General features: G+C 58.5%; 1 protein-coding gene across 2 annotated transcripts in view; it reads left to right on the forward strand.

The window, feature by feature from the left end:
- CACNA2D2 (calcium voltage-gated channel auxiliary subunit alpha2delta 2) overlaps positions 1–23,832 on the forward strand; it is a 140,891-nt gene that overhangs the window by 114,405 nt on the left and 2,654 nt on the right. Inside the window, exons 5-34 of one of the 2 annotated variants that reach the window (XM_023231425.2) lie at positions 2,018–2,062; positions 5,300–5,441; positions 8,478–8,609; positions 8,799–8,856; positions 9,586–9,636; positions 9,780–9,879; positions 10,014–10,172; positions 10,419–10,526; positions 10,625–10,703; positions 11,290–11,339; positions 11,526–11,615; positions 11,819–11,890; positions 12,081–12,155; positions 13,410–13,484; positions 13,564–13,635; positions 13,718–13,789; positions 13,893–13,954; positions 14,814–14,890; positions 19,014–19,074; positions 21,162–21,259; positions 21,489–21,579; positions 21,687–21,749; positions 21,894–21,997; positions 22,286–22,384; positions 22,480–22,568; positions 22,772–22,819; positions 23,063–23,134; positions 23,243–23,395; positions 23,543–23,595; positions 23,716–23,771. In XM_023231425.2, coding sequence (XP_023087193.1) covers positions 2,018–2,062; positions 5,300–5,441; positions 8,478–8,609; positions 8,799–8,856; positions 9,586–9,636; positions 9,780–9,879; positions 10,014–10,172; positions 10,419–10,526; positions 10,625–10,703; positions 11,290–11,339; positions 11,526–11,615; positions 11,819–11,890; positions 12,081–12,155; positions 13,410–13,484; positions 13,564–13,635; positions 13,718–13,789; positions 13,893–13,954; positions 14,814–14,890; positions 19,014–19,074; positions 21,162–21,259; positions 21,489–21,579; positions 21,687–21,749; positions 21,894–21,997; positions 22,286–22,384; positions 22,480–22,568; positions 22,772–22,819; positions 23,063–23,134; positions 23,243–23,395; positions 23,543–23,595; positions 23,716–23,771 — 2,506 coding nt within the window. Of the gene's footprint in view, positions 1–2,017; positions 2,063–5,299; positions 5,442–8,477; positions 8,610–8,798; positions 8,857–9,585; positions 9,637–9,779; positions 9,880–10,013; positions 10,173–10,418; positions 10,527–10,624; positions 10,704–11,289; positions 11,340–11,525; positions 11,616–11,818; positions 11,891–12,080; positions 12,156–13,409; positions 13,485–13,563; positions 13,636–13,717; positions 13,790–13,892; positions 13,955–14,813; positions 14,891–19,013; positions 19,075–21,161; positions 21,260–21,488; positions 21,580–21,686; positions 21,750–21,893; positions 21,998–22,285; positions 22,385–22,479; positions 22,569–22,768; positions 22,820–23,062; positions 23,135–23,242; positions 23,396–23,542; positions 23,596–23,715; positions 23,772–23,832 lie in introns of both variants that reach the window. The other variant, XM_023231424.1, reaches the window with a different exon arrangement.

The following is a 23,832-nucleotide window of genomic DNA, read 5'->3' on the forward strand; positions in this document are numbered from 1 at the left end:
GGCCCCAGTGAACGCTGAGGTGCCTAGTGTTGACTCAGGTGCAGGCAGGTCCCAGCCACAGCTGGGGGAGTCCAGGGCTCCTGAGGGCTGCAAGTGACCAGCCCCCGCTTGTGTGCTTTGCCATCCTTGCGGAAGGTTTGCCTAAGAAGTGAGTGAGTGAGGCCCCAGGTTGTAATCTGCAGTCCTCCCACCGCACCCGCCCGTTTTCATTATGGAGGGAAAGAGCATCAGAGCTGTGTTTATAACCCCCTTTTAGATAACAAATCACATTTTCTTTTCACAGCGAGTGTGTTGAATTGATATTTTTTCCTCTCAGTTTAATGGGTTTGTGTGTTCAGGAATGATCTTCATCAACTGAAACTCCTTATTGTGTTTGATGTAATGTCAGCTTTCATTATGCACTTTGGTTGGAGCCGGGTGCAGAGAAAGACCGAGCCCCCTGCAGCTTGGGCCCGGCCTCCGCCCCCGCCCCAGGCCCACCAGGGGCGCAGTCTTCTTGCACTGGTGGGTGGTGGGTCTGGGCAAGGTCGGCAACAGACTGGGAGGGCAGGTTGGAGCCAGGGTGCGAAGGCTTTCTTCTCCCTGCCCTCAAAGCGTCTGACTGATGGGGTCATAGGGTTGCTGTAAGAAAGCACCAGACACGGCAGGTGCCCTGGATGCTGGAACTCTCGGGCCACCTTTGGTCTTACGTTCATCTGGAAGTTGCGGTCTTGCCCATGCGTGGTGCCAGGCATGCAGTCAGTATTCCAGAATGCTGGGACTAAGCCTGCACATTTAGCCGGTGGCCTGCAGCCCCTCAACCCCTGGCGAGAGACAGACTAGGACTGTTCCCTGAAACAGTCCCAGGTACTGACGCAACCCCTGGGCAGTCACCACAGCCAAGCCTTCCCAGAGTCCTGCCTGGGGAGTCTGGGGAGCCTGGGGCTCAGAGAGGGAGTGGTCTAGTCCTGGGGTCACACACTGAGTGAGCCCCAGCTGGGCCTTGGGAAGCGAGTGTCCAGGGTGACATCTGCCCTGGTGGAGTGACGGCTGGCTCTGCCTGCTGTTTCACAGCCAGGCCCTGGGGAACAGACTTGGTCACCACTCCCATCTGCAGACCACAAAGAAACAAGCCCTGAGTGAGTAAGGGGCCACCGGGGCCATGCTGCAGGTTTTTGCTGTACGAAACAGGGCTGAGGAGCACCTGGAGAGGGTGACTTGGACAGTGGCTCTGTCCTGAGTTGTGGCCCTGAAGCCCACGGGGGCAGAGTGCGGCAGCCCCTCCTAAGCCAGTGGCACTTGGCTGACACCGGGCTCACCTTCTGGCGGCCTCTGTCAGCCGTGCTCGGTTCTGATTAAAGATCATTACACATGAAATTAGCCCGTTTGTGTTACGGGTCCCTGGGGCGGCCAGTGATTATGACGCACAGATGGCCAAGAACCCAGGCGACTGGCAAGCAGACATGGGCCAGGGACGGGCGGGGCACACACAGGCGGGTGAGGGCCGGGAGGCAGGCGCCAGGGACGGGCTTTGTTTTCTCCCGCTCCTGTTGTGGAAACCCCCTCGCATTTCACAACAAATCACAGATAATTAATAAGTACATGCCCGTAATGAGCAGGCTTTTTAATAGAAGAAATTGGAAGATGCAGCGTCGAGTCATTATTTCCCTCCTGCCCAAACTCGGCTCTGTTTTCTCTCTTCCTCGCTCCCTGGTGCTGCCTCAGCCTGCCTCTCTGCAGACAGAGCCTGGAAGGCTGCAACCCAGGACCCTTGGCCCCTGAGTTAGGGAAGCCCAGGGAATTCCAGCTGAGGGGTACTGCATGCTCCTGGAGCCTGTGCAGGGCCTCTGAAGATGGGCCTGGCTGCATTCCCAGCCCTGACCCATCCAGCCCTTCCAGGAGGGTGGCTCTGGGTGGGGGAAAGGGACAGTCTCTGCCCCAGAGGAATCTAAGGGTGCCATGCAGGCCTTGAGGCTAGGAGTCCTGTCTGTCTCGGGACCCTGAGCAGCTAGTGCTGAGGCCTCTCTCCCCCCACCAGGAGGAAGACATCGTGTACTATGACGCCAAGGCTGACGCTGAGCTGGTGAGCACCCCCTCCTGAGCCACACCTCCTTGCTGGGTCTTGGTGGCCTCAGCTGTAAAATGGATGTTAGGACTCAGCACCACACGTTCTGAGCTCAACCCTGCAGAGCCGTGGTGACACAGGCCCCATCGTCCACCTCCCACAACTCCCTAGAAGTCCGGACCCCTCCAGGGCTGCATCTCTGAGCACTAGTGGGCTGAACTGGACTGCAGTGTGGGGCAGGTGGTGAGGCGCTTGACCCTCCCTGCACGGGGCAGTTTATGTCCCAGATGGAGAGGGCCTCTCTTAAGTACAGTGAGAGGAGGGAGACAGGGAGCAGCTGGGAAGGCTTCCTGGAGGTGGGCAGGTGTGAGCAGGATGCATTGATGTCCAGGTGCATTTCCAGGTTAGGCCAGCTCCCTTCCCTGTGCTGAGCACCCCACAGCCTGGCCCATCGTCAGACCCTGTCCCTGAGCTCACCTGGGGTCACCCACCTCAGAAGTAGTGGCACGGGGACTGACCAGAGAGCCCAAAGCCACACCACCCTTCGGCCTCCATATCACTCACTGGCTCAAGTCCGCATGGGCTACCCTGTGAGGTAGTGAGGTCCCCGTCACCAGAAGACTCGTGTGAAAGCTATATGACTATTTGCAGGGGAGGTGGCTGTAGAGAAGACGAGTCTGAGGGTGTAGGGCACTTGAAGTAGACAGTGTTTTCTGAGCTTGTCAAGGCCCAAGACCCTCTGCCTGACTTTAAGCCAGAAGTAGTTGAACCTGACGGTCCCCTCTGTAAACAGAGGTGTCACAGCAGCACAGTGTCTGGACTGCTTGCTGATTCGGAGAACCCAAGATCTAGTCTTCCTCTCCTAGGCCTGTGGGCTTGGTGGGTTTCCGGGGCAAGTGAGAGGTACCCAATGACACCAGGAGGTGAGAAGGCTGGAACGGATCCCTCTGCAGGATCCGCAGTGCCAGGCTGGCCTGGGAGAGCCGCAGGAGGGCACAGGGCCCGAGACAGAGCGGGGTGGGCTCAAGCAGGTGTGCTTCCCCTTGGCTGAGCTCCGTGGCTCCCAGAGAAGTTGCTAAAATTAAAGCTGGAATCTGAAATTCAAATGAAGAGCGAACCTTTAATTAGACCCTGAATCTAATTCCTTACCCCCCTTGGCAGCGGGCTGTAATTTTAGCAATCAGGGCATTAAATATAAACCAGGAGACTACAGTTGCCCACCATACAAAGCCCCTGGGCTGGGGGTTGGCACTGAGGGACTTCTTGGCCAGCCTGGTGCCCAGCGTCTACTAGGATGCTCTGAACCTACCTCCAGCAGCCTCAACTGTATCCAGGGCCCCAGCCCCTCACTCTAAATCATTGACTCCTTGCCCCTAGCCCCTTGGACTTCTGTTGGGGGGCTAGAGATTGCCCGACAAGGGAGCTTCACTCTGGGGCCCAGCTAGACTAGGGTCAGCTAGGCCAAACGCCTGGTATAAATGACAGCACGCACACATTTTCCAACTCCCCTGCTTGTTGTGTTGTTTTGTTTTTTTAATCTTTGCCAGAGGTACAGTTAGAGATCTTTCTAGACCATTTACTTTTAAATTACCAGCCAGAAGGTGGGGGTGGGGGAAAGAAAAGGAAGGAAAAAGTTTGCCAGCTGATAGCTTATCAGAACAGAATCCAAATGTCACATTAGTTGGGAAAGTTGGAAGATTAAATTTTCTGGTGCCCTTCATCTGCCGCTGACATTTCGGGGGCTTTCTTCTCCCACGCCTCCCCCTCCTCTGAGCGGAACGTGAGTGGCGCACACCTCACAGGCGGCCGCTCCCACTCTGGCCTCCATGCTCCGAGGCTGCCTGCCCTGGCTCTACCCAGCACCTGAGGGCTTCTAGGGTGTGCCAGGGATGGGCAGACGGATGGCACACTGCAGAAGGGCAGTGGGAGGGCAGCAGACAGCTTGGATTCTGCTGTACAAAATCCACCCTCAAAGAGATGAAGAGTGTCTGCCACAGGCCCTTCAGAGCTGTGCCCCTGGGGTGTGGAGAGCTCATCTGGCTGGGTGGAGAGGCATGGTCACCCTTTCCCCAGACTGGACACAGCTTGGTCAAATGCCTAGAGGAAGAAACACAGGGGAGGGGCATGCCCAGGTCATAGTGGGCAGTGGGGGTCAGCCCACGTGGACCCATGGGGGAGAATGAATGAACTAAGCCTGGGCTGAGGGTGGTCACAGAGGCCTTGAGGGGCAGTGAGGGAGCGTATGGGGTGTTCAGCTGCTTATGATCCCTCCTACCAGCCTAGGAAGCCCCCCAGCTTTGCTCTCCACCCTTAGCCTCCTTTCCCTTGACTCCCCAGTCTGGCTTTTCCTCTTTGCCTTCACTCTCTACCATCATCTTCCCTCCCCTCCCCCTTGCACACCTGCACCCAAGCCTGCCCCACTCCCATCGGCTGCAGCATCAACACTAGTCACAGACCCACTCCTGCCAGCCTGTGATGGTGGGCGGGGATGCACAGCGCATGCCCAGCCTGCCCGGCCGTGAGATGCCATAATTGGCACCTGTCAGGCTGCTGTGGCTCATTTTAGAAAATCAACAGGGGCCCTTTCAGTCCTGCTGCTACTAGGCACCACAGACCCTCCCTCTGGAGGTCAGCAGGTCTGAATGGTAGCCCCCAGCCCAGCTCTCCCAGGTTAGCCTCCCCAGCTCAGACTCTACAGCCATCAGGCTGCAGGGGATAGTGCCCTGCCTTAGATAGGGCTAGGGCCCTCTCCCTGCTCCCAGAGGAACTCCATGAAGGGGCTGGGCAGGGCCCAGTGATGGCTGTGGGGGCCCAGAGCTCCTAGGAGGGACTGCTGAGGCCTGCCTGTCATTGTACAAGGCATATCCTTGTAAGCAGAATTCTGGAGCCCGCTCCTTCTGACTGGCTCCATGATTTGCCTCCTTCCCTAATTGGTTTTCAAGAATGTGGAGAAGGGGTTGGTTTCGTTTTGGTTTTAGAATTTGGGTTTAGCAAATGTGGGGATGGTGGGTGGGGTGGGCAGGGGGAAGTGGGAGTCACAGGCCCCTTGGGTGAGGGGTCCAACCCTGTGTCCATCTGTCCCTGTGTCCATCTGTCCCTGTGTCTCTCCATCTGTCTCTCCTACTGCAATAGTCCCTCTTTTTGAGATGCCCCTATCTCCTGGACTCTGGCCCTCCCTGCCCCTACTTGCAGGCCTCTACAACCCCATTCACCATTTTCCAGCCCTGACACCGCTGGGGGGTGCCCTTTCTGCAGGACGACCCTGAGAGTGAGGATGTGGAAAGGGGGTCTAAGGCCAGCACCCTAAGGCTGGACTTCATCGAGGACCCAAACTTCAAGAACAAGGTCAACTATTCATACACGGCTGTACAGATCCCCACGGACATCTACAAAGGCTGTGAGTGTGCAGAGCGATCGGGACAGCCCATCCTACCTGCCATGGGGGCAGGCCCGCTGCCAGGGCATTCTTGAGTCCCTGGGGACAGAAGGCCAGTGCCATCTACCTCCAGCCTCCTACACCTGAGATTATTCCTGTGCACCTCTCAGATTCACCCACCTGTGGGCATCAAGCACTCATAGGCAGAGCCTCACCCTAACACTCAGCAAGTTGCAAAACACTGAGCCTCTATCCCTGTGCATTCATGGTCTCCTGCCCACGTGTCCACAGGCACCCACACGAATGCACGCACACACACACCATTCCCCACATGTGGGACTGAGTGCCCGCCTGCCCCTGAAGCAACTCCTCACCACCATTCCCCATTCCCTGCCCCCAAGTAGAAGTGGTTGAGAAGCTGCAACACATCAGGTGGACACCGAGGGCAGGGGGACAGGAAACCACTCCTCACAGATACCAACCGTATGACACTGCCCTCCTTCTCCTGGGCATAGAACCAAGGAGGTAGGAAGTTTTCCTGCCGAGAGCAGCCAGGAGCTGGGGATGTGGGGAAGGGGGATGTGGAAGAGGGTGGTTGATAGTCCAAGCTCCAGGGACAAGGCAGTTTTACCCAATGGGGAAAGGAGGTCACTATAGCTAGAAGGATTTGAGTCAGACATGAGGAGGAACTTCCTGAAGCTCCTGGGAGGTAAAGGGGGAGGAAGCCAAGAGTCAAACACTGGATGGGGAGCTCCAGCAGCAGGATTGAAGGCACTGAGGCCTGTTGTTTCTGACACAGTTTTATGAACATCTACAGAGTAGCCTTGGAATCCAAGGAGCCCCCTGGGCTGGGACTCAAAAGCCCCAGAGCCACTGCCTCAGCTCTAGAATGCAGGGAATTTCCAGGGTCCTCAGGGAGGCCCTCTCCACCTCAGGGTCAGCTAGGCCTTCTGGGCAGCCTCAGGCCAGGGTGGGGAAGGATGCTCCCCCCTGCTCCCTGCAGGCTGCCCGCAGGCCACCTGCCTGAGCCAGTCGAGGGGCACTATCACAGGCAGGCATGCTAATTAAAACAGGAGCCACACCGCCCTCTCCAGTCACCCCTCGCTACCCACACAAATTGCATTTTATATGTTTTTTATTTACTGTGTCACTTTTAATTAAATCTGTAATCACCTGCCTGAGGGGGCATGGTCCCCTTTGCCAACTCAGCATGATCTGAGAGTATGTGCACATGGGTGCCGGTCTGTGCGCATGGGGCTGAATAGCAGGCCCTTTCCAGGCGGGGGCAGGGGTGTTTGCGTGAATGTGCCTTGCCATGTATGGGTATGCGCGTGTGGGGTCACAGGTACCTGCATGGACAGCCCACACAGAGCAGGGGTCTCCTCTTGGTGCTTGACCTGAACCAAGGACACCCCTCTGCTCTAAGCCTGTCATTGTGCAGACGGGAAAACTGAGGCACAGTGAGGGGTGGGACCTGCCGGGCAGACTCCCTCAGGGCAGACAGTACCTTGTGAAACTCTGGAGGGCCTGGCTTTATTTTTTCCTTAGAGAGAAAAATAGAAATTGTTCAACTCACTAAGTTTCTAAATTAGGAACAGGACCATAACATACTGTTCAATAAGCACAGCCAATGCTCGAAATGTGTTTTGTTTTCACATTATGGTCAGTTATGGGAAACCACAGGAACAGACAGCGAAGGGAGTGGGAGCAGGGGCAAGGATCAGGCAGCAGACACAGCAGAGGCCCCACGCTCCAGAGGGGCTGCCAGAAGGAGAGTGCCCAGGAGTGTGTCAGTGCCCTGGGGCTGGGGCAGAGGCTTAAGAATTGTAAATCATGCTTTCTACCTTTGCCTGCTAAAGGTGGTCTCTGGTTCTCACTTGAGGTCGATTTTTGATGGGGATCCCTGTACGGGGTGAAAGCGGCTGGGCTCTACATGGGAAGAAAGAGGGTGGATGTCCCTGGAGGAGGAAGGAGGCACAGAGGCCTGGCAGAAGCAGCTGTGTCCCGCTCCTGCCATTTTGTCCGAGTGTCCAGGGACAGGGTCACTGCACACATGAGAACATGTGTCACACACACACATCAGGCCGCCCCGAGTTGGGGGTCGAGGGTACTGCTCAAACCATCCTGGGTCTCTGCCCAGGTTGAAGGGTCCGCAGGATGGAGTCCATTGGAGCCTTGTTCTGTGTGTGTGTGTAGGGATAGATCTGGACAGGGGATCACACATGCACAAGTGCAAGGGTTGGGGGGAAGGGAGAATGGGGTAACTGATGGTAGCGGGTAGTGAGCAGGACCCACGAGTGTCCCCTGTAGGTGCAGAGTGGTGTGTAGGCACGAGGGTGTGTGCCCTCGTGCCCATGGTGGCAGCTGAGTTGCTAGGTAGGTGGGTTGCATCTGGCTGGAAACACACAGGTTAGACACAGGTGTACCTGTTGGCGGGGTGCAGGCTGTGTGCGTGTGTGCATGCGTGTACAAGTACACGTGCCTGTGTTGGAGCAGGATCTGGCACCGCCCCTGCCCCTCTAAGAGCCCCTGCCCCCACCCCACTTGCTTCTGGCCCCAGTTGATTAATCATGGAGCTGAGTGGCTTCCAGCTTATCAGGTACCTTAATAGCTGAATAATTCCAGCCCCATCAGCGGGCCCTTAATTGCTTTCTTGTTGCTGCAGCCTGGAGTGCATGCGAATGGGTGAGCTCCTGGGGGACCAGCGCTAGCTCCAGGCAGCGTGCTGGACCGAGGGCTCCCAGCTCCCAGCACCCTGCCACCTGGGCAGCCCCTCTCCAGAAGCTACCAGCCACAGCTGCCCTGCCTACTCACGTGGGGCCTGGAGGAAGAGTAGGCTGAACTGTTCCTTTCACAGCTTGGGAGGGGTGAGGATCAGGAAGTCTTCCTGGAGGAGCTGGGGCAGCCACAGCTGGGCCCTGGGAAATAGGGAAGGTCTGGATAGGCTGAGAACAGGTGGAGCATTCTGAGTGGGGGCACGGGCATAAGTGTCGTGGTGGTGGGTTTGGCAAGACACAGCCCAGGTGCTCCCCACCCCAGCTCCCCGCTTCCCCCCAGCCACCGTCATCCTCAATGAGCTCAACTGGACAGAGGCCCTGGAGAATGTGTTCATGGAAAACCGCAGGCAAGACCCCACGCTGCTGTGGCAGGTCTTCGGCAGTGCCACAGGAGTCACTCGCTACTACCCGGGTAGGTACCAGCCCCTGTCCCCTGTCCGCCCAGCACCCCTCCTTTCTCCATCTGCCAGCTCACTCATCCTGGAGGCATGGGACAGAGTGGCTGCCCTGTAGTCTGTGGTGGCCCAGTCACTTCTGCAAGGCCTGCCTACCCAGCTCAGCCCTTTCCTGCTGGTCCCGCTCACTTTCTCTCCTCCCTCAGCTACCCCGTGGCGAGCCCCCAAGAAGATTGACCTGTACGATGTCCGAAGGAGACCCTGGTGAGCAAGCAAGAAGGAGCTGGGGAGAGACACCCCCTCAGCTCCCCACCTTTCCTGCCTGCTCCCCTCCCTCCCCATTTCCAAGCCTCCTAGCAGGGCGCAGCCAGCTGTATCCAATTTTCATTTCACACATCGTTGCCACTGGAAAATGGATCCCATCACCCAGGCAGGCCTCCCAGCTGCCATGCCCCCTGTCCACTGCCTAGCACCCCCACCCACTCAGGGCTGAGAGATTGGAAGAGAGATTGGACCAGAGGGGGTCCCCAAAGGCAGATGTAGCCTCTGTAGGGTTGGCCAGCCCCTGCCCTACCTGTCTGAGCCCCAGATACCCCTCCCCTCTGCTCTGCCCCTCCGGCAGCTCCCTATGAGTATCCTTCCCTGGCACCTGCGCCATCCCACACACAGCTAGACTCTGCCCCTCGGGGCCCCAACCTGAGGCAGAGAACACAGCAAGCCACTGAAGCCAGGAAATGTGGCTCCTGCCCCCTCTGGGGATCACCTGCTCATATATCCCCCTGGTACTTTTTCCTTGCCGAGGAGCCAGACCATTCATGTCATGGGCAAAGACTGTGTCTGTTTCATTAAATGTGGTGTCATCAGTGCCTAGAACCCTGCCTGGCCCACACAGTGCATGCTCAGGAGAAATGTATTGAATCAATGTGTGTGAAGGAAGGCAGGACCCACATGGTCACAGTGGGTCTTACCCTAACAGAGGCATCTCCTGGGCAGGTATATCCAGGGGGCCTCATCGCCCAAGGACATGGTCATCATCGTCGATGTGTGAGTGAGCAGTGCTGGCAAGTGGGGCTGGGGCAGGGGCGGGCAACGGGCTAGACTCTGCTGCCCTGAACATCATGGGGGATGGGCAGGAGAACACTTGAGGTTCCCCTGGCTCCTCCACGGCCCCTGCCTGACCTCTCCAGGAGTGGCAGTGTGAGTGGCCTGACCCTGAAGCTGATGAAGACATCTGTCTGCGAGATGCTGGACACACTGTCTGATGACGACTATGTGAATGTGGCCTCGGTGAGTGCCAAGGTGGCAGACGGGGCAAAATGGGTCACCCCACCTGCCCTGCTCCTGTGACCACCACCAGCCCCATGCAATAGCTGCCTGCCCTGGCCAGCCTGAGGCCAGTCACCACCCTGCTGTTCCTGCAGTTCAACGAGAAGGCGCAGCCTGTGTCATGCTTCACACACCTGGTGCAGGCCAATGTGCGCAACAAGAAGGTGTTCAAGGAAGCTGTGCAGGGCATGGTGGCCAAGGGCACCACAGGCTACAAGGCCGGCTTTGAGTATGCCTTTGACCAGCTGCAGAACGTGAGCCCTGTGGGTGGGCAAGTGGGCGGCTGGGGGAGGAGAGGGTCCAGGCTTGGTGACACCCAGGAAATCAAGATGGATGGCCTCATTAGCACCAAACAGGCAGCTTGGACAGATAGCACCATATGCTGTGGGGGAGGAGGGCCAGAGATTCAGGCTCACTGCGGGAGGGAGGCCCTGCCCCTGGACCAGGGAGGGCTGAGAGCTGGGGCTGAGAGCTGCCTGCCTCTGCCTCACTCCCCTCAGTCCAACATCACTCGGGCCAACTGCAACAAGATGATCATGATGTTCACGGATGGTGGCGAGGACCGCGTGCAGGATGTCTTTGAGAAGTACAATTGGCCAAACCGGACGGTGAGGCTCAGCTGAGGCAGGGGCTGCCCTGACCTTGGCCCTGTACAGGGGAGGGCTGTCCCCTGGTGGCCACAGCAGTAACCTCAAACCCCTCACAGGTGCGCGTGTTTACTTTCTCCGTGGGGCAGCATAACTACGACGTCACACCGCTGCAGTGGATGGCCTGCGCCAACAAAGGTACCTCCCCTGTGCATCACTGTCAGGGGCCTGCCTGCCATTTCTTTTTGTCGATTGCATATGTTGTTCAACTGTCCATCCATATGTCCAGCTGTGTGTTCACCCGCTGCGAGACAGTGCCTCCTCCCATCCACGAGGCTGTCCCTCACTCTATCTGGAGGCTAACATGTCCACCTGACTGAGCCTCTTTTTGTCCATCTGTCTGTCTGTCCATTGTCCAACTGTCCCCCAGCTTGTCTACTCCTGCACCTGTTTGCTGATCCATCCATCTCTCTGTGCACTTGGGCCTGGCTGCCGGGTGGACTTTGAATGGCATTGCACCCTAGAATGAGGGACCTCAGACCTCAGGCTCCTCCCTCCTCGTCTCTGCCCCCTGCTGTGCTTACTGATACTGCTGCACTCACTCCCTCTCCATAGCACCGCCCTTGGCAGGGCAGAGGCCAGGAGCACTAGAGGTAGAGGACTCCAAAGAGAGAGGAGCCCAAGAGGCAAGGCAGGGCTGCAGACACACCCCAGGGGCAGGGCCCTCTGCACATGGGTCCTGCATTGCCAGCCAGGCCCACCTCTGCCTCTCCTTCCTTCACAGGCTACTATTTTGAGATCCCTTCCATCGGAGCCATCCGCATCAACACACAGGTAAGACTGGGGAAGGCCCCTCCTCCCAGTCCTTGGCTTCCCTGCAGGGATGCTGTGTGCCATGGGCTGCTGTGGGCCAAGGGCGCCCCCTCACGGCGGCTGGGGCACAGTCCCAGTGCCTGAGGAGACAGAACAGGCAGTGCCTGGGAAAGGCACTCATGACCCCCACCACTGCCCCCTCCCCAGGAGTATCTAGATGTGTTGGGCAGGCCCATGGTGCTGGCAGGCAAGGAGGCCAAGCAGGTGCAGTGGACCAACGTGTATGAGGATGCACTGGTAAGGCCTCTGGGCAAGGAAGGGATGGGGCTGGCACCCTTCCCCCAGGGATGTGCCCACAGGTCAAGACCCTAGAGGGCCCCCTTAGGGGGTGAACCAAGCACAGGAGAAAGAGGTGGCCTGCACTTGAGCCCCTGCTCTGAACACTCAGGGTGGGGTCAGTGCTAGCCACAGGTGACTTCATCATCTTCCTCTCCCTTCAGGGACTAGGGTTGGTGGTAACAGGGACCCTCCCTGTTTTCAACCTGACACAGGATGGCCCTGGGGAAAAGAAGGTGAGGAAAGGGGAGGGTTGGGGCTATGGGTGTGCCTGGAGAGGGATGGGCACACCCACAGCAGGTCTGGGGGTGGAGGAAAGGCAGGGCAGGCCTTCACACTGCCTGTGAGAGCAGCTTGAGGCCTTGTGGAGGGTGGTTCCCCATGGAATTGAGCGCATTGCAGAGCCCCCCATGCTTCTGCTCCCAGAACCAGCTGATCCTGGGCGTGATGGGCATTGATGTGGCTCTGAATGACATCAAGAGGCTGACCCCCAACTACACGGTGAGCATCCACCCGCCCATCCGCCTACCCTGCCTCCCATGGGGATGCAGGCAGGCTCAGCGGAGAAGACTGATGGGTGTTACAGCGCCTCCATGGAGACCTCTGAGTTCAGGGGGTCAGGGAAGGCTTCCCCAGGAGGTGACCTTGGGTTGGCAAACTTTCTGTAAAGGGCCAGACTGAATATTTTAGGCTTTGCAGACTTAAATACCCATCTCTCATTTGGTTGCACTGTTGTACTGTGAAAGCAGCCACAGACAAAACATAAACAAATGGGCATGGCTATGTTCCAATATAATTTTATTTGTGGATACTGATATTTGAATTTCAGATAATTTTCACATGTCACAAAATAGAATTTTTCCTTTGATGTTTTTTCTAACCATTTAAAAACAAAACCATTCTTAGCTCATGGCCATATAGTAACGGGCGGCAGGCCAGACTTGGCCCATGCACATAGGCAGGAGTGTCCCGGGCAGAAAGGAAAGGAGGGGATGGCATACATTGGAGGCCGAGGGAATTCTCTGACCAAGGGCCCAAAGGTGAAAAACAATCATAAACCAGGGTAGGGGCAAGATGGCAGTGTGGCTGGCCCAGCGCCTGCGGTCAGGGAGTCTGCGTCTTCGCCTGTGGAATGGGGAGAGGTGTGGTATGTACAACAGCATCATTAAGCCTGAGCCCCCTAAAGCCCCTGCTTGGCCCTGAGCGGGCAGGGGCTGTGGCAGTTGGCCTCCAGGTACAGTAAGAAACTGACCGGGGGAGGTAAGGGCTAGGTCCAGGTCTCAGTTACTCCTAATTCCCTTCCACCTGGAAGGGAAGCCCCAGGTAAGATTCCCAAGGGTGCACTCATCGTGCTGCTCTCTCTTGACATGGGAACAAAGAGGAGGCACAAATCAGGGGCAGTAGTGGCTAGAGGACGGCCACAGGGGTACAGAAGCAGCAGCCCTGTGGGACCGGTGGAGGCAGAGAGGTCAGGCTGACTGACAGCTCATAAGAATCAGGGGAAGAGGATGAGGACTGCAGAGCGGCAGCCCACACGCCAGTTAGCCTTGGCAAGGGCAGGTGCACAAGGGGCAACCCACCTGCGGGCCTGGCTGAAGAGACAGACTTAGGGCCACATGGCATGGGGGGCCCTTAGCCCAAGGCAGGCAAACAGCATCTCTCAGTGCGGTGGAAGACCAAATAGGGAAGAACTCTGGAGCCCAGGGAACCCCAGCCCATCCCTCCAGACCCTGAGCCCCCAATCTGTGCCTCCAGCTTGGAGCCAACGGCTATGTGTTTGCCATTGACCTGAACGGCTACGTGTTGCTGCACCCCAATCTCAAGCCCCAGGTGAGCCAGACGGGTGACCTGGAGGGTGGGCATACCTTCCACAATGGGGACTTCTGACTCCCCGCCCTGCCTCCAACAGACCACCAACTTCCGGGAGCCTGTGACTCTGGACTTCCTAGATGCAGAGCTGGAGGATGAGAACAAGGAAGAGGTAAGGAGAGGAGGAGAAAAGGGGTGGGGGACAGAGCCGAGGCGTGTAGGGGCTCTGCCCCTCACACCTCTGGCCCTTCCAGATCCGTCGGAGCATGATTGATGGCAACAAGGGCCACAAGCAGATCAGAACGTTGGTCAAGTCCCTGGATGAGGTAAGGAGGCAGGGCTGGGGACCAGGGAGTCAGGGTGGGCACCCCCCTACCCCACTGCCCCCTGCTTGCTAGCCCAAGTACCTGACCCAGCCTCCTCTCCCAGAGGTACATAGATGAGGTGACACGGAACTACACCTGGGTGCCCATAAGGAGCACTAACTACAGGTAAGTGAGGCCAGGGCTGGGCGGGCAGAGAGGGTGGGGCGGCCCCAGAATCTGAGCCCAGCTGCCCCCTCCCTCTCCCACTGTGACCACCATCCCAGTGGGGGACCAGTGGCCAGGGCTGCTCACTACTCACCCTGGGATGCTTAGTCTGCCAAGAGACTCCCTGGCCTTTAAGGAGCAAGCAGCAGGTCTGAGAGCACAGGACGGTCATCCAAAGTCTCCTCATCACTACAGCCATCTGCACCCAGGATACTGCCCTTGGCACGTTCACTGCCTGCTCTCAGCCTGCCTCACAGCCTCAGGGCGGAGCGGGTCCCTTGTGTGTCAGGCTGGGTCGGTGCAGGCTGACTTCTGCGTGCCCTACACAGCTAGTCCATCCCGAAATGCCAGGGCATCCTTACAGCCCATGCCAGCCCACAACTGCCACCCCTCACCCCCCGCCATATCCGCGCCAGCCCTGCTTTCCACCGGCTTTGAGTATCTGGGGGGCTGATGACCCCACTCCCACAGCAGCACTGGCACTGTAGCCAGCTCACGGCAGCATCTGCCCCTTGTGGGTCAGAGGGAGGCTGGCTGGGCAGAGGGCTGTTGTGAGAGGCTGCTGGGAGGGGAGATGGTGTGCGGATTTGCTTTGGGGCTGGTTGCCTGGTGGCCTCCAGGAGAGTTTGAGGAGTGGAGAGCCTCCAGGGTGCCGGCCCCTAGACCATGAACCTCCTGCAGCTAAGCAGGGAGAGGAGCCCCTGGTGGTGGGAGGAGGGGATGCCGCAGCTGGGACCTCTGCCCAACTCCAAGGCCATGGAGAGGGGGTGCCAGTGTGGCCCGCCTCCCCCAGCCGTGACCTGCGCTTCTCCCCCCTCAGCCTGGGGCTGGTGCTCCCGCCCTACAGCACCTTCTACCTCCAAGCCAATCTCAGTGACCAGATCCTGCAGGTCAAGTGTAAGTGGCCCGGCCCCTGCCTGCGCCCTGCACCCTGCCTCTGCCCCGCACCCCGGCCGGCCCCAGGCAGCACAGCCAGCGCCACTTGCCGGCGAGGCAGTCCCTCCTGCCCAGTCTGCCCACCCTCAGGTGCCCGCAGGCTGGGGCACCTTGAAAGTCTGTGGAAATCTGCATGCTTGCCTTTTCTCAGATTCGGTTCCAGGCCATTCTTTCATGGTTTCTGTTGAGGTTGCTGTTTTTGGTTTCTCCTACTCCGTGTCTTCCCTTCTTAGCCTGCCTGCCCCACACACTCCTGGGGGCTGCATTCTTGGAAGACACCCCCCCCCCTCACCTCCCCCCCCTCCCCCTCCCCCCACCTTCCCCCTCCCCTTACCTTCCCCCTCCTCTTTCCTCCCCCCACTTCCTCTCCCTTCCCTTCACCTCCTCCCCCTCCCCTCAATTCCTTCCTTCTTCCCCTTACCTTCCCCCCTCCCTTCCTCCCCCTCCTTTCCTCCCCTTCTCCTCCCCCTCTTTCCCCTCCCCTTCCTCCCATCCTTCCCCTCCTCCCCCCTCCCCCCTTTTCCCCTTCTCTCCCCTCTTTCTCCCTCCCCTCCCCTCTTCCTCTTCCTGTTCAGCGCTCTCCCTCTATAGTGCCCCCTCCCCATGGTCCCTCTCTCTCTCTCTGCCCCCTCCTCTCCATTCTTTCCTCATCCATCCTCACCCAGTTCCCACTTACCCTCTCATCCCCCTCCTCTCACCTCCTACCTCTCTCCCCTCTGCATCCAGCCTCCCTCCCTTACGTGCTGTCCTCTCTTCTTCCCTGTGTCCCTCCTTCTCTTCTCCCTGCATCTCCTCTATCTCCCTTTCTCTCCTGCTTACCTCCTCTCTGTCTCTCTCCCACTCTCCCCACCCCGCCTTCCTCTCTCCCACAGTCCCACCCCCCACACTCCCTCCGCTCCGCCTCCTGGCTCCCTCCTCACCTTCTTTCCTCCCTCCTCCATTCCCCACCCCCCTCCCTGTCTCCCCCTCCCCCGCTTTCTCCCTGGCCCCCCTCCCTCCTCCCCTGCCTCTCCCAGTCCTCTGCCTGTGGCTCACCCCTGCATGCCCTGCTCATCCTGGGCCTCTCCTGAGAGAGTCTCTAGAGCCTGTGGCCCTGCCTGCCCACCATGCCCGAGGCCACTGGGAGGGAGGCTGGGGCTCCGGCCCCACCGCGCGCCCCCCACCTGCCTGGCCGACGGGGGGCTCATCTCCTTTAAGTTTTCTCGCTCTCTCTTTCTCTCTCATGTCGTTTTTTGCAAGAAGTTTCCTTTCGGTATGATGATGAGACACAATATTTTCATTCAAACAGCCATTGAATAAAATATTGTTTGTGCCCCTCCCCTTTCCCTCCCCCTTTTCGTTTGTTTTTGTGTTTGTGTTGTTTTTGTTTTCCTCGCTTTCTCTCTTGGTGGACTGTCCCAGTGCCAATCAGCAAACTGAAGGGCAAGTATATTCAGAACCAGTGCACCCTCCTCTCCCCCCCCCCCCCCCCCTCACGCCCCTGCTTGCCCCCCTCCCTGCCCAGGACCAGCCAAACCCCTGCTCTCCAGGGCCCCCTCCCAGCATCCCCCTGGCTCCTCTAGTTCTTGTCTTTCCTCTGATTCCTTAGCCCCATGAGAGCCAGTGGCCTGTGCCTCTGGCCCTGCCTGCAGGGTGTTCTCCAGCGTGTTCTCAGGGCCCACACCCTTTCCTTGGACCCCTCACTCTCTCTGGGAAGGCCCCTGCCTCCCCCACCTTCTCTGTCCCTCCAAGACAACTCAACAGTAGGGACAGCCTGGATGCTTCTCCACCACCTCCCACTCAGCAGGGCAGGAGGCCTGAGATGCAGGGGGTAGATCAGCCCCTAGTGGGGCTCATGTGAAGCTGTGGGAAAGGGCCAGCCCACAAGGCCTACTCTGAGGAAGCTCTCCCTCCTCTGATCTCTGGCAGTAGCTCCAGAAGCTGGCAGTCCTCCAAGAAGGGAGGCAGAAGGCTCGGAAGCCTCACGCCCTGATACTGGGGCCAAAGGGCAGCATAGGGCAGGCACCTAGGCCACTGAAGAGCAGGGCTGACCTGCGCCTCCTGGGCACTGATGTAGGTGCTGATGTCGCTGTGTCCCACCAGCCCGCTGCTCCCAGAGGCTTTGCTAAGCCCTGGGGTGGCGTGGCAGTGTGGAAAAGCTGTTTCCCTGGGGAAATAAAGCCAGCTGTGGGGACCAGGGGCCTGGACAGGGATGGAATGGGATCTGTCTAGACTCCAAGAGCCAGCAAAGGCGTTTGGAGGAAATCAGGCTGGGTATGAAAGGAAAGGTTCTGGCACGCTGGGGTGCCTAAGCCAAGAAGACTTCTAGAAGGGTGGGTAGTGAACAGTAGTGAACCCCAGACCATGGCAGAGAGTAAGGGGAGTGAGAGAGGACAGCATTACAAAGGTCTCAGAGAACCACCTCTCCCAGGGAACCCCTGGGCCGATGGGGCATGGAGAGCCACAAGGGGATGTCCCCATGACCTGGAAGCAGGGGCACCCAAGAAGCCCAGGGGCAAAGGGGATAAAGGGGCCAGAGCCACCTCCGATGGCCTGGGTGGGGGTGGGGGACGTGCCCTACTCCCACTGGCTTGAGTTGTCTTTTTCTCCCCACCCTACCACATCCCACCCAGCGACCCCAGAAATGCAGGGCCCTGGTAACAATGACAGCATAGCATAGTCCCCTTCCCTGCTCATTCGCCCTCCTCTTTCTTTTTCCTCCTCCTCCTCTTCCCCCTAACCCCTTCCCCATCGGCTTGTGTCCAAACCCTGCCTCACAGTCCTATCAGAAGGAACAGTCCAACCAGTGACTGCCCAGCCCCTCCAAGCACCCCAAGTGCCCCCTCCCCAGAATCTTGCAGTGCATTGTGGGAGTATTTGAGAGCAGGGACAATCCCTCTTCTATACAAATAAAGCCCTGGGAGCAAAAGAGAGCTCAGAAGTGGAGACAGGCTAAGAAGGTGGACCACCCACAGTGAGGCCAAGAGCAGAGGGCCCCCTCCCAGGTGCAGACCAGCAAGGTGGCCAGTCCAGCTGGGCAGGGAAAGGCCATAGAGGAGCCCCAGCAGCCACATCCTCAGGTTCACTCTCAAACCCATACAGAGATAGTCCCACTCAGGCGCGCACACACACACTCAATGCATGCATGCTCACTCACACACACATGCACAGCTCATAAGCCCAGGGCACAGGCCCAATTGGGGATACCTCAACAGCAGCCCTGTGCCCTCTCTGGAGCCCTAGCATCCCCCATGGCTGCCTGGAGCCCAGACAAGTTTTAGTAAGGATGGAGACCCAGCCCGTCTCCACGCCCTCAGCCAAGGGAAGCAGGTACACAGGTTCCAGCAGCACTCCTTCCAGCTCCCCAGACTTTCTTCCCACACTGTGGGAACAGTCCCTGGCACTTTAAGGGTCTCCCTTCACCTCCTGGCCCAGGGAGGACCACTAGCCCCCCCACAATGCACTGCAGCGTACCCTCAGCTGTCCCCGCCCGTCTCTGGTTGGACTGTTTGTGCCCGTGAGAAACCCCCTCGGTTTGGCCATGTTGATGCCTGACACACAACAAAAGCAAGACCTACCAAAACGCAAACAGCTGCAGCAAAGAAAGAGAGATAAAAATCCGCAGCCAAAAGCCAATTCCCTTCCTCAAAGTCTCTTTGGAGGCGAAGGAAGCTCAGCATGCGGTTTTTTCCATTATGGATGTGATAAGAGCGAGACTGGCGCCTCCCCCAGACCATGCATATATATAGCAGTGTGTGTATATATATGTGTGTGTGTGTGTCCGTGTATATGTGCTATACAGCCGTATGGAAGCATATACAGCCACGCCAAGGGACTCACTGCCAACAGAGGACCAGGCCCGGGCAACATATTGGCTATAACTGCCCTCCTCCTGCGATGCTGTAGTCTCCACAGGCCCTCTACCCTCCCTGCCCGTCCCTTCTCTTTGGCTCCTGGACATGGAAATGGCGGGTTTCCTCTTTGCTGGTGTCTCCCCCTCCCTCCCGCCCCCCCCCCCCCCGTCCCTCCCGCCCCCCCCGGCCCTGAGCCCCCCGGCCTCCCACCTCCCCAGCCCCCGCCGGATAACCCCCCGTTTCTGTTGCAGATTTTGAGTTCCTGCTCCCCAGCAGCTTTGAGTCTGAAGGACATGTTTTCATTGCTCCCAGGTAGCTTGCGTGTGGCCTTGCTGAGGTGTCCTCTCCTACCCTGACCGCCCCGGCCCCACCTCCTGCACTGCTGCCTGGAGCTCTGTGTGACTGTGTTCTGTGCAGTGTCATCCCCTGGCCCCCATACATTGCCCGGTATGCACGGCTGTGTGCATACCCAGGCCGTGTACCGCACCAGGCAGCAGTGGCTGGTGGCCTCACAGCCCTAGCTCCCACCAAGCCGGGGCAAGAAGGCTCCAGACTCATCTGCTGACTTTCTCTGCCCTCCCAGGCAACCAGGCAGGAGCCCTTCCCGCCCTGGGGTGGCTGTCTGCGGCATGCCCACCCCTTGCCAGGCAACTGCTGCTCTGGTTTGTGGTGTCCTGCCCATCCCTCCAACCCCACACCCCATCGTTGTCCTGTGTCAGTCGGTGTTCATGTGGGTCTGGGGGCCGAGCCAGCCAGAGCCCCTGTCGGCAGTGCCAGGTCTAGAAGTGGTACTTCACTTGGGGGATCGGGGGAGGAGGGCAGGGGCTTTAAGGAGCTGCTTCAGCAGATGAGGAGTCAGGGCCCAGAGCAGGCCCAGGCCTGGACCATCCAGGAGTGCACGCTCAATGTGCACATGCACGTTCTCATGCACACACCCTCTGCCTTTGGCCCACATCTGGGGAGGCCGGGTCCCCTGGGTGCTGAAGCCCTTCCATGACCCAGGCTTGGGATGAGGGCAGGTGGGTGGATGCAGCTGATAGAGACCTCAGGGGCACTGGAAGGCAGCACACGGGGGCTCTGGACATGCCTCACCTTTGTGTGTGCACGTATGTGCATGCACCCAGTTTCTCTGTGATTCTTTGTAGTAATGTGTGTATTTGTGAGTCACCATGTACGTATGTTAAGAGTCTGAGCATAAATGTGGGGGTGGCTCTGTGCGTTAGTGAATGTGGGAAGGTGTGAAAAAGCCTGTGTGGCCCACGTGACCCCAAGAAAGCTCTCTTGAGGGCAGGGACCCTATTTGTTTTTGTCATTTCTGTGTCTGTGGCTTGGGAGAGCTCAATAAATATGTGGAGGGTGAGTGAATGAAGTACCCCACAAATGTGAATGTGCATACCGTGTGTACAGGAGAGTCTGCAAGTGACTTGGTGTATCTCAAACACAGTCGTGTGGGTGTCACCCTGGGTGTGTCCAGTGTGGCCTCTAGGCACAGAGGTGCAGGCTGTACACTGCACAAAGGCCCTGGGGGCCAAGGAGTGAGTGGGGCCTGAGACCCAGTTCCACGTGCCCTTACCAAGCCACGAGCCCTACCACAGCCTGGGAAAGTGGCACATGTTCAAAAACTCCATAGTTAGTGCCATATAGGACAATGAAGCGGTCCCTGGTGGCAGAGGTATGAATGAGGGGTCGGGCAAGAGAGAGAGCTCCACCTATCAGAGTAGAGGGATTGCTCCCAAGACTTCCTAGGCAGCAAGCCCAAGCAGACCCCCCTCACGCCCCACAGCCCCATGTTCTCTAGACCCAGAGCCTGAATGCAGTGAGGGTCTTGAGGGGAGGAGCATTCTAGGCAGAGGGAACAGCCAGTCCGAGGACCCACATGTTCCCACTGACTTCCTGACACCCTCTGTGCTATGATGAAAAAAGCGCGTATCAGAGAGCGCGAGTGAGTTACTTAAAGGCACACAGCCAGGAAGAGGCAGGGTGGGGTCTTAGGCTGACAAAAAGCCGGTGTGTGTACCCGGGTCCCACCTGGTGCCCATGGGAATGCTCTAGGGCATACAGGTGGATGAGCTGGCCGCCAGGCATTTCCTGGGGCTTCCCAGGTGCACTATCTGGGTCCAGCTACACTGGAGAGATGGGAGGCTCTGTAGAGCCGTGCCCAGGAGAAAGAAGCTGCCTGAATGGAGGAAGTAGACCCTCATTCTTGTGTCAGCTCTGCCCCGACTCAGACCCCAGCAGCCTGCCAGGCATGTAGCAGCTGCAGCCAGGAAGAACCCACATGCCCCTCCCTGAGGCCTGGGCTTCTCAGTGAATGGCCAGGTGGGCCTGTTGGGAAGCCTTGACCCCATTGCCCTGTCCAGCCCCCTAAGCCCACTCTTCTTGCCCCTCCCCATCCCTAGAGAGTACTGCAAGGACCTGAATGCTTCAGACAACAACACCGAGTTCCTGAAAAACTTTATTGAGCTCATGGAGAAAGTGACTCCAGACTCCAAGCAGTGTGAGTGTCTGGCAGAGCAGCTGGCTCTGGGCAGTGCCCAGGCAGCATGGGGCCAGCCCAGAGGAACCCAGAGGCCGGGGAGGTGTGGAAATAAGCAGGCACAAGCTAAGGGCTGGGCCTCAGCCAGGTCATGGAGGAGGCTCCTGGTGGAGCCTTGAGGGTGGGGGCGAGAGTGGACAGGGAGCTGCAAGAAGACACCCCCACCCCCAGCCCTCCCCTCCTGTTCCAGGCAACAACTTCCTTCTGCACAACCTGATCTTGGACACGGGCATCACGCAGCAGCTGGTAGAGCGTGTGTGGAGGGACCAGGATCTCAACACGTAGGCATCGCCCAGCCTGTGGGGACTGAAGGCTGGGATGGGCCCGGAGGCCCTGGCCCTGCCCAGCAGAAGGCAGGCCTGTGACCCCACTCCCCTGTCACCCCCAGGTACAGCCTACTGGCCGTGTTTGCTGCCACAGACGGTGGCATCACCCGAGTCTTCCCCAACAAGTAAGTGACCTGTCCCACTACCCAAACCCCGCCCCTGCCAGGGAACCTGCATCTGTTCTGACCAGAGGGCTCCTTGCACCTGTGGAGACCACTGTCCCTGACGAGCCACCCCTTACCTACCAATCTGCCTCTTGGGTGCTCCAGGGCAGCCGAGGACTGGACAGAGAACCCCGAGCCCTTCAATGCCAGCTTCTACCGCCGCAGCCTGGATAACCATGGTTATGTCTTCAAGCCCCCACACCAGGATGGTGAGTGTCCCCCCAGTGTGCCCAGTAGCAGGCAGGGAGCCTCAGCTTCCCTGTTTGCTCAGAGAACTGGGCTCTGCTCTCTGAGGCCCCTCTCCAACACAAACACAAGGCTGCCTGAGGGCAGGGCAGATGTGGAGAGAGGGATAGACTGTGCCAAACACTGTCCTGAGTGCTGGGTGCTTGGGCTGGAGTCATCCCTGGATTGGACTCCTGGGTTTGCAGGACCCAGCATAGAGTGGTCAGTGTGGCTGCCAGACCCCACTCCTGACTTCCCCACCCAACCCCCAGCCCTGTTGAGGCCTCTGGAGCTGGAGAATGACACCGTGGGCATCCTCGTCAGCACAGCTGTGGAGCTCAGCCTAGGCAGGCGCACACTGAGGCCAGCAGGTGAATGCTTGGGACAGAGGCGGGGAAACAGGCAATGGATACGGTACTGCCTGGGCAGGTAGCACTTACTGATGGTCCCTTGCTCTCCCCCAAAGTGGTGGGCGTCAAGCTGGACCTAGAAGCTTGGGCTGAGAAGTTCAAGGTGCTAGCCAGCAACCGTACCCACCAAGACCAGCCTCAGCAGGTATTTGGGCAGGGGCGGGAGCAGTAACCCAGCAGTGCCCTTCCTGGAGTCCCCTGGAACTCCTACCAGTCCTCCGCTCTGGTTCCAACACCTACACGGAGGCAGGGGCAGCTGCAGATGGCCTGGGGAACAGGATGTATGAAAGGTGATGGGAGGGAGGAAAACTGGTGGGTGGCTTACGGTCCTCACTCTCTGCCCAGCAGTGCGGCCCCAACAGCCACTGTGAGATGGACTGCGAGGTTAACAATGAGGTGTGTGTGCCCTGAACCTACCCTGGACCCTACCTGGCTTATCCCAGTTCCAGACTTCCTAGTCCCAGCTGCGACTCCCAGCACATCCCTTGGCCTGTGGGTCTCAACATCCCCACCCTGACTTCACAGCCTTTCCAGGACTGGGGGAGTGATGCCCCCCAACTCTGAACCACTGGACTGCCTGGGGTGGAAGGTCTGGGGCCCAGCCCCTCTCCATTTTCCTCCCCATTCCCTACCTCTTAGGACTTACTCTGTGTCCTCATTGATGATGGAGGATTCCTGGTGCTGTCCAACCAGAACCATCAGTGGGACCAGGTGAGGATCAGGAAGAGAGTGGAAGAAGAGAGTAGGGATTTGAGCCTTGCCTTCTAGGGGTGTAGCACTGCCAGCCCTGTGACCATGGCTTTCTCCTGGCATTCTCAGGTGGGCAGGTTCTTCAGTGAGGTGGATGCCAACCTGATGCTGGCACTCTACAATAACTCCTTCTACAGCCGCAAGGAGTCCTATGACTATCAGGCAGCCTGTGCCCCTCAGCCCCCTGGCAACCTGGGTGCTGCACCCCGGGGTGTCTTTGTGGTGAGTCCCCAGAGATGCCTGGACTGGAGATGGGGGGACTGGGAGACCTGCCCACAGATGACCCCCTACCTCTGACATTTGATAGAGCTGGGGGTGACCTAGGGCGAGGGGCAGCAGTGGCAGTCCACGACCCTCTCTCCACTGCAGCCCACCGTTGCAGACTTCCTTAACCTGGCCTGGTGGACCTCTGCTGCCGCCTGGTGAGTCCTGAGCGGGAGGTGGGTAGAGAAGTGCTCCCTGGTCAGTAGGACTCGGAAGAGAAGTAGGGCACGGCATCGTTCTCTGCCGACCACCTGAACTCGCCTCTCCGTGCCCTGCAGGTCCCTGTTCCAGCAGCTTCTCTACGGCCTCATCTACCACAGTTGGTTCCAAGCAGGTAGGTAGGGCTTTGGAAGCGCCTCAAGTCCGGGTCCCCAGTCTGAGCAAAGACGACTCCA

This window comes from Piliocolobus tephrosceles, chromosome 2 (assembly GCF_002776525.5).
Source record: "Piliocolobus tephrosceles isolate RC106 chromosome 2, ASM277652v3, whole genome shotgun sequence".
Lineage (NCBI taxonomy): Eukaryota > Metazoa > Chordata > Mammalia > Primates > Cercopithecidae > Piliocolobus > Piliocolobus tephrosceles.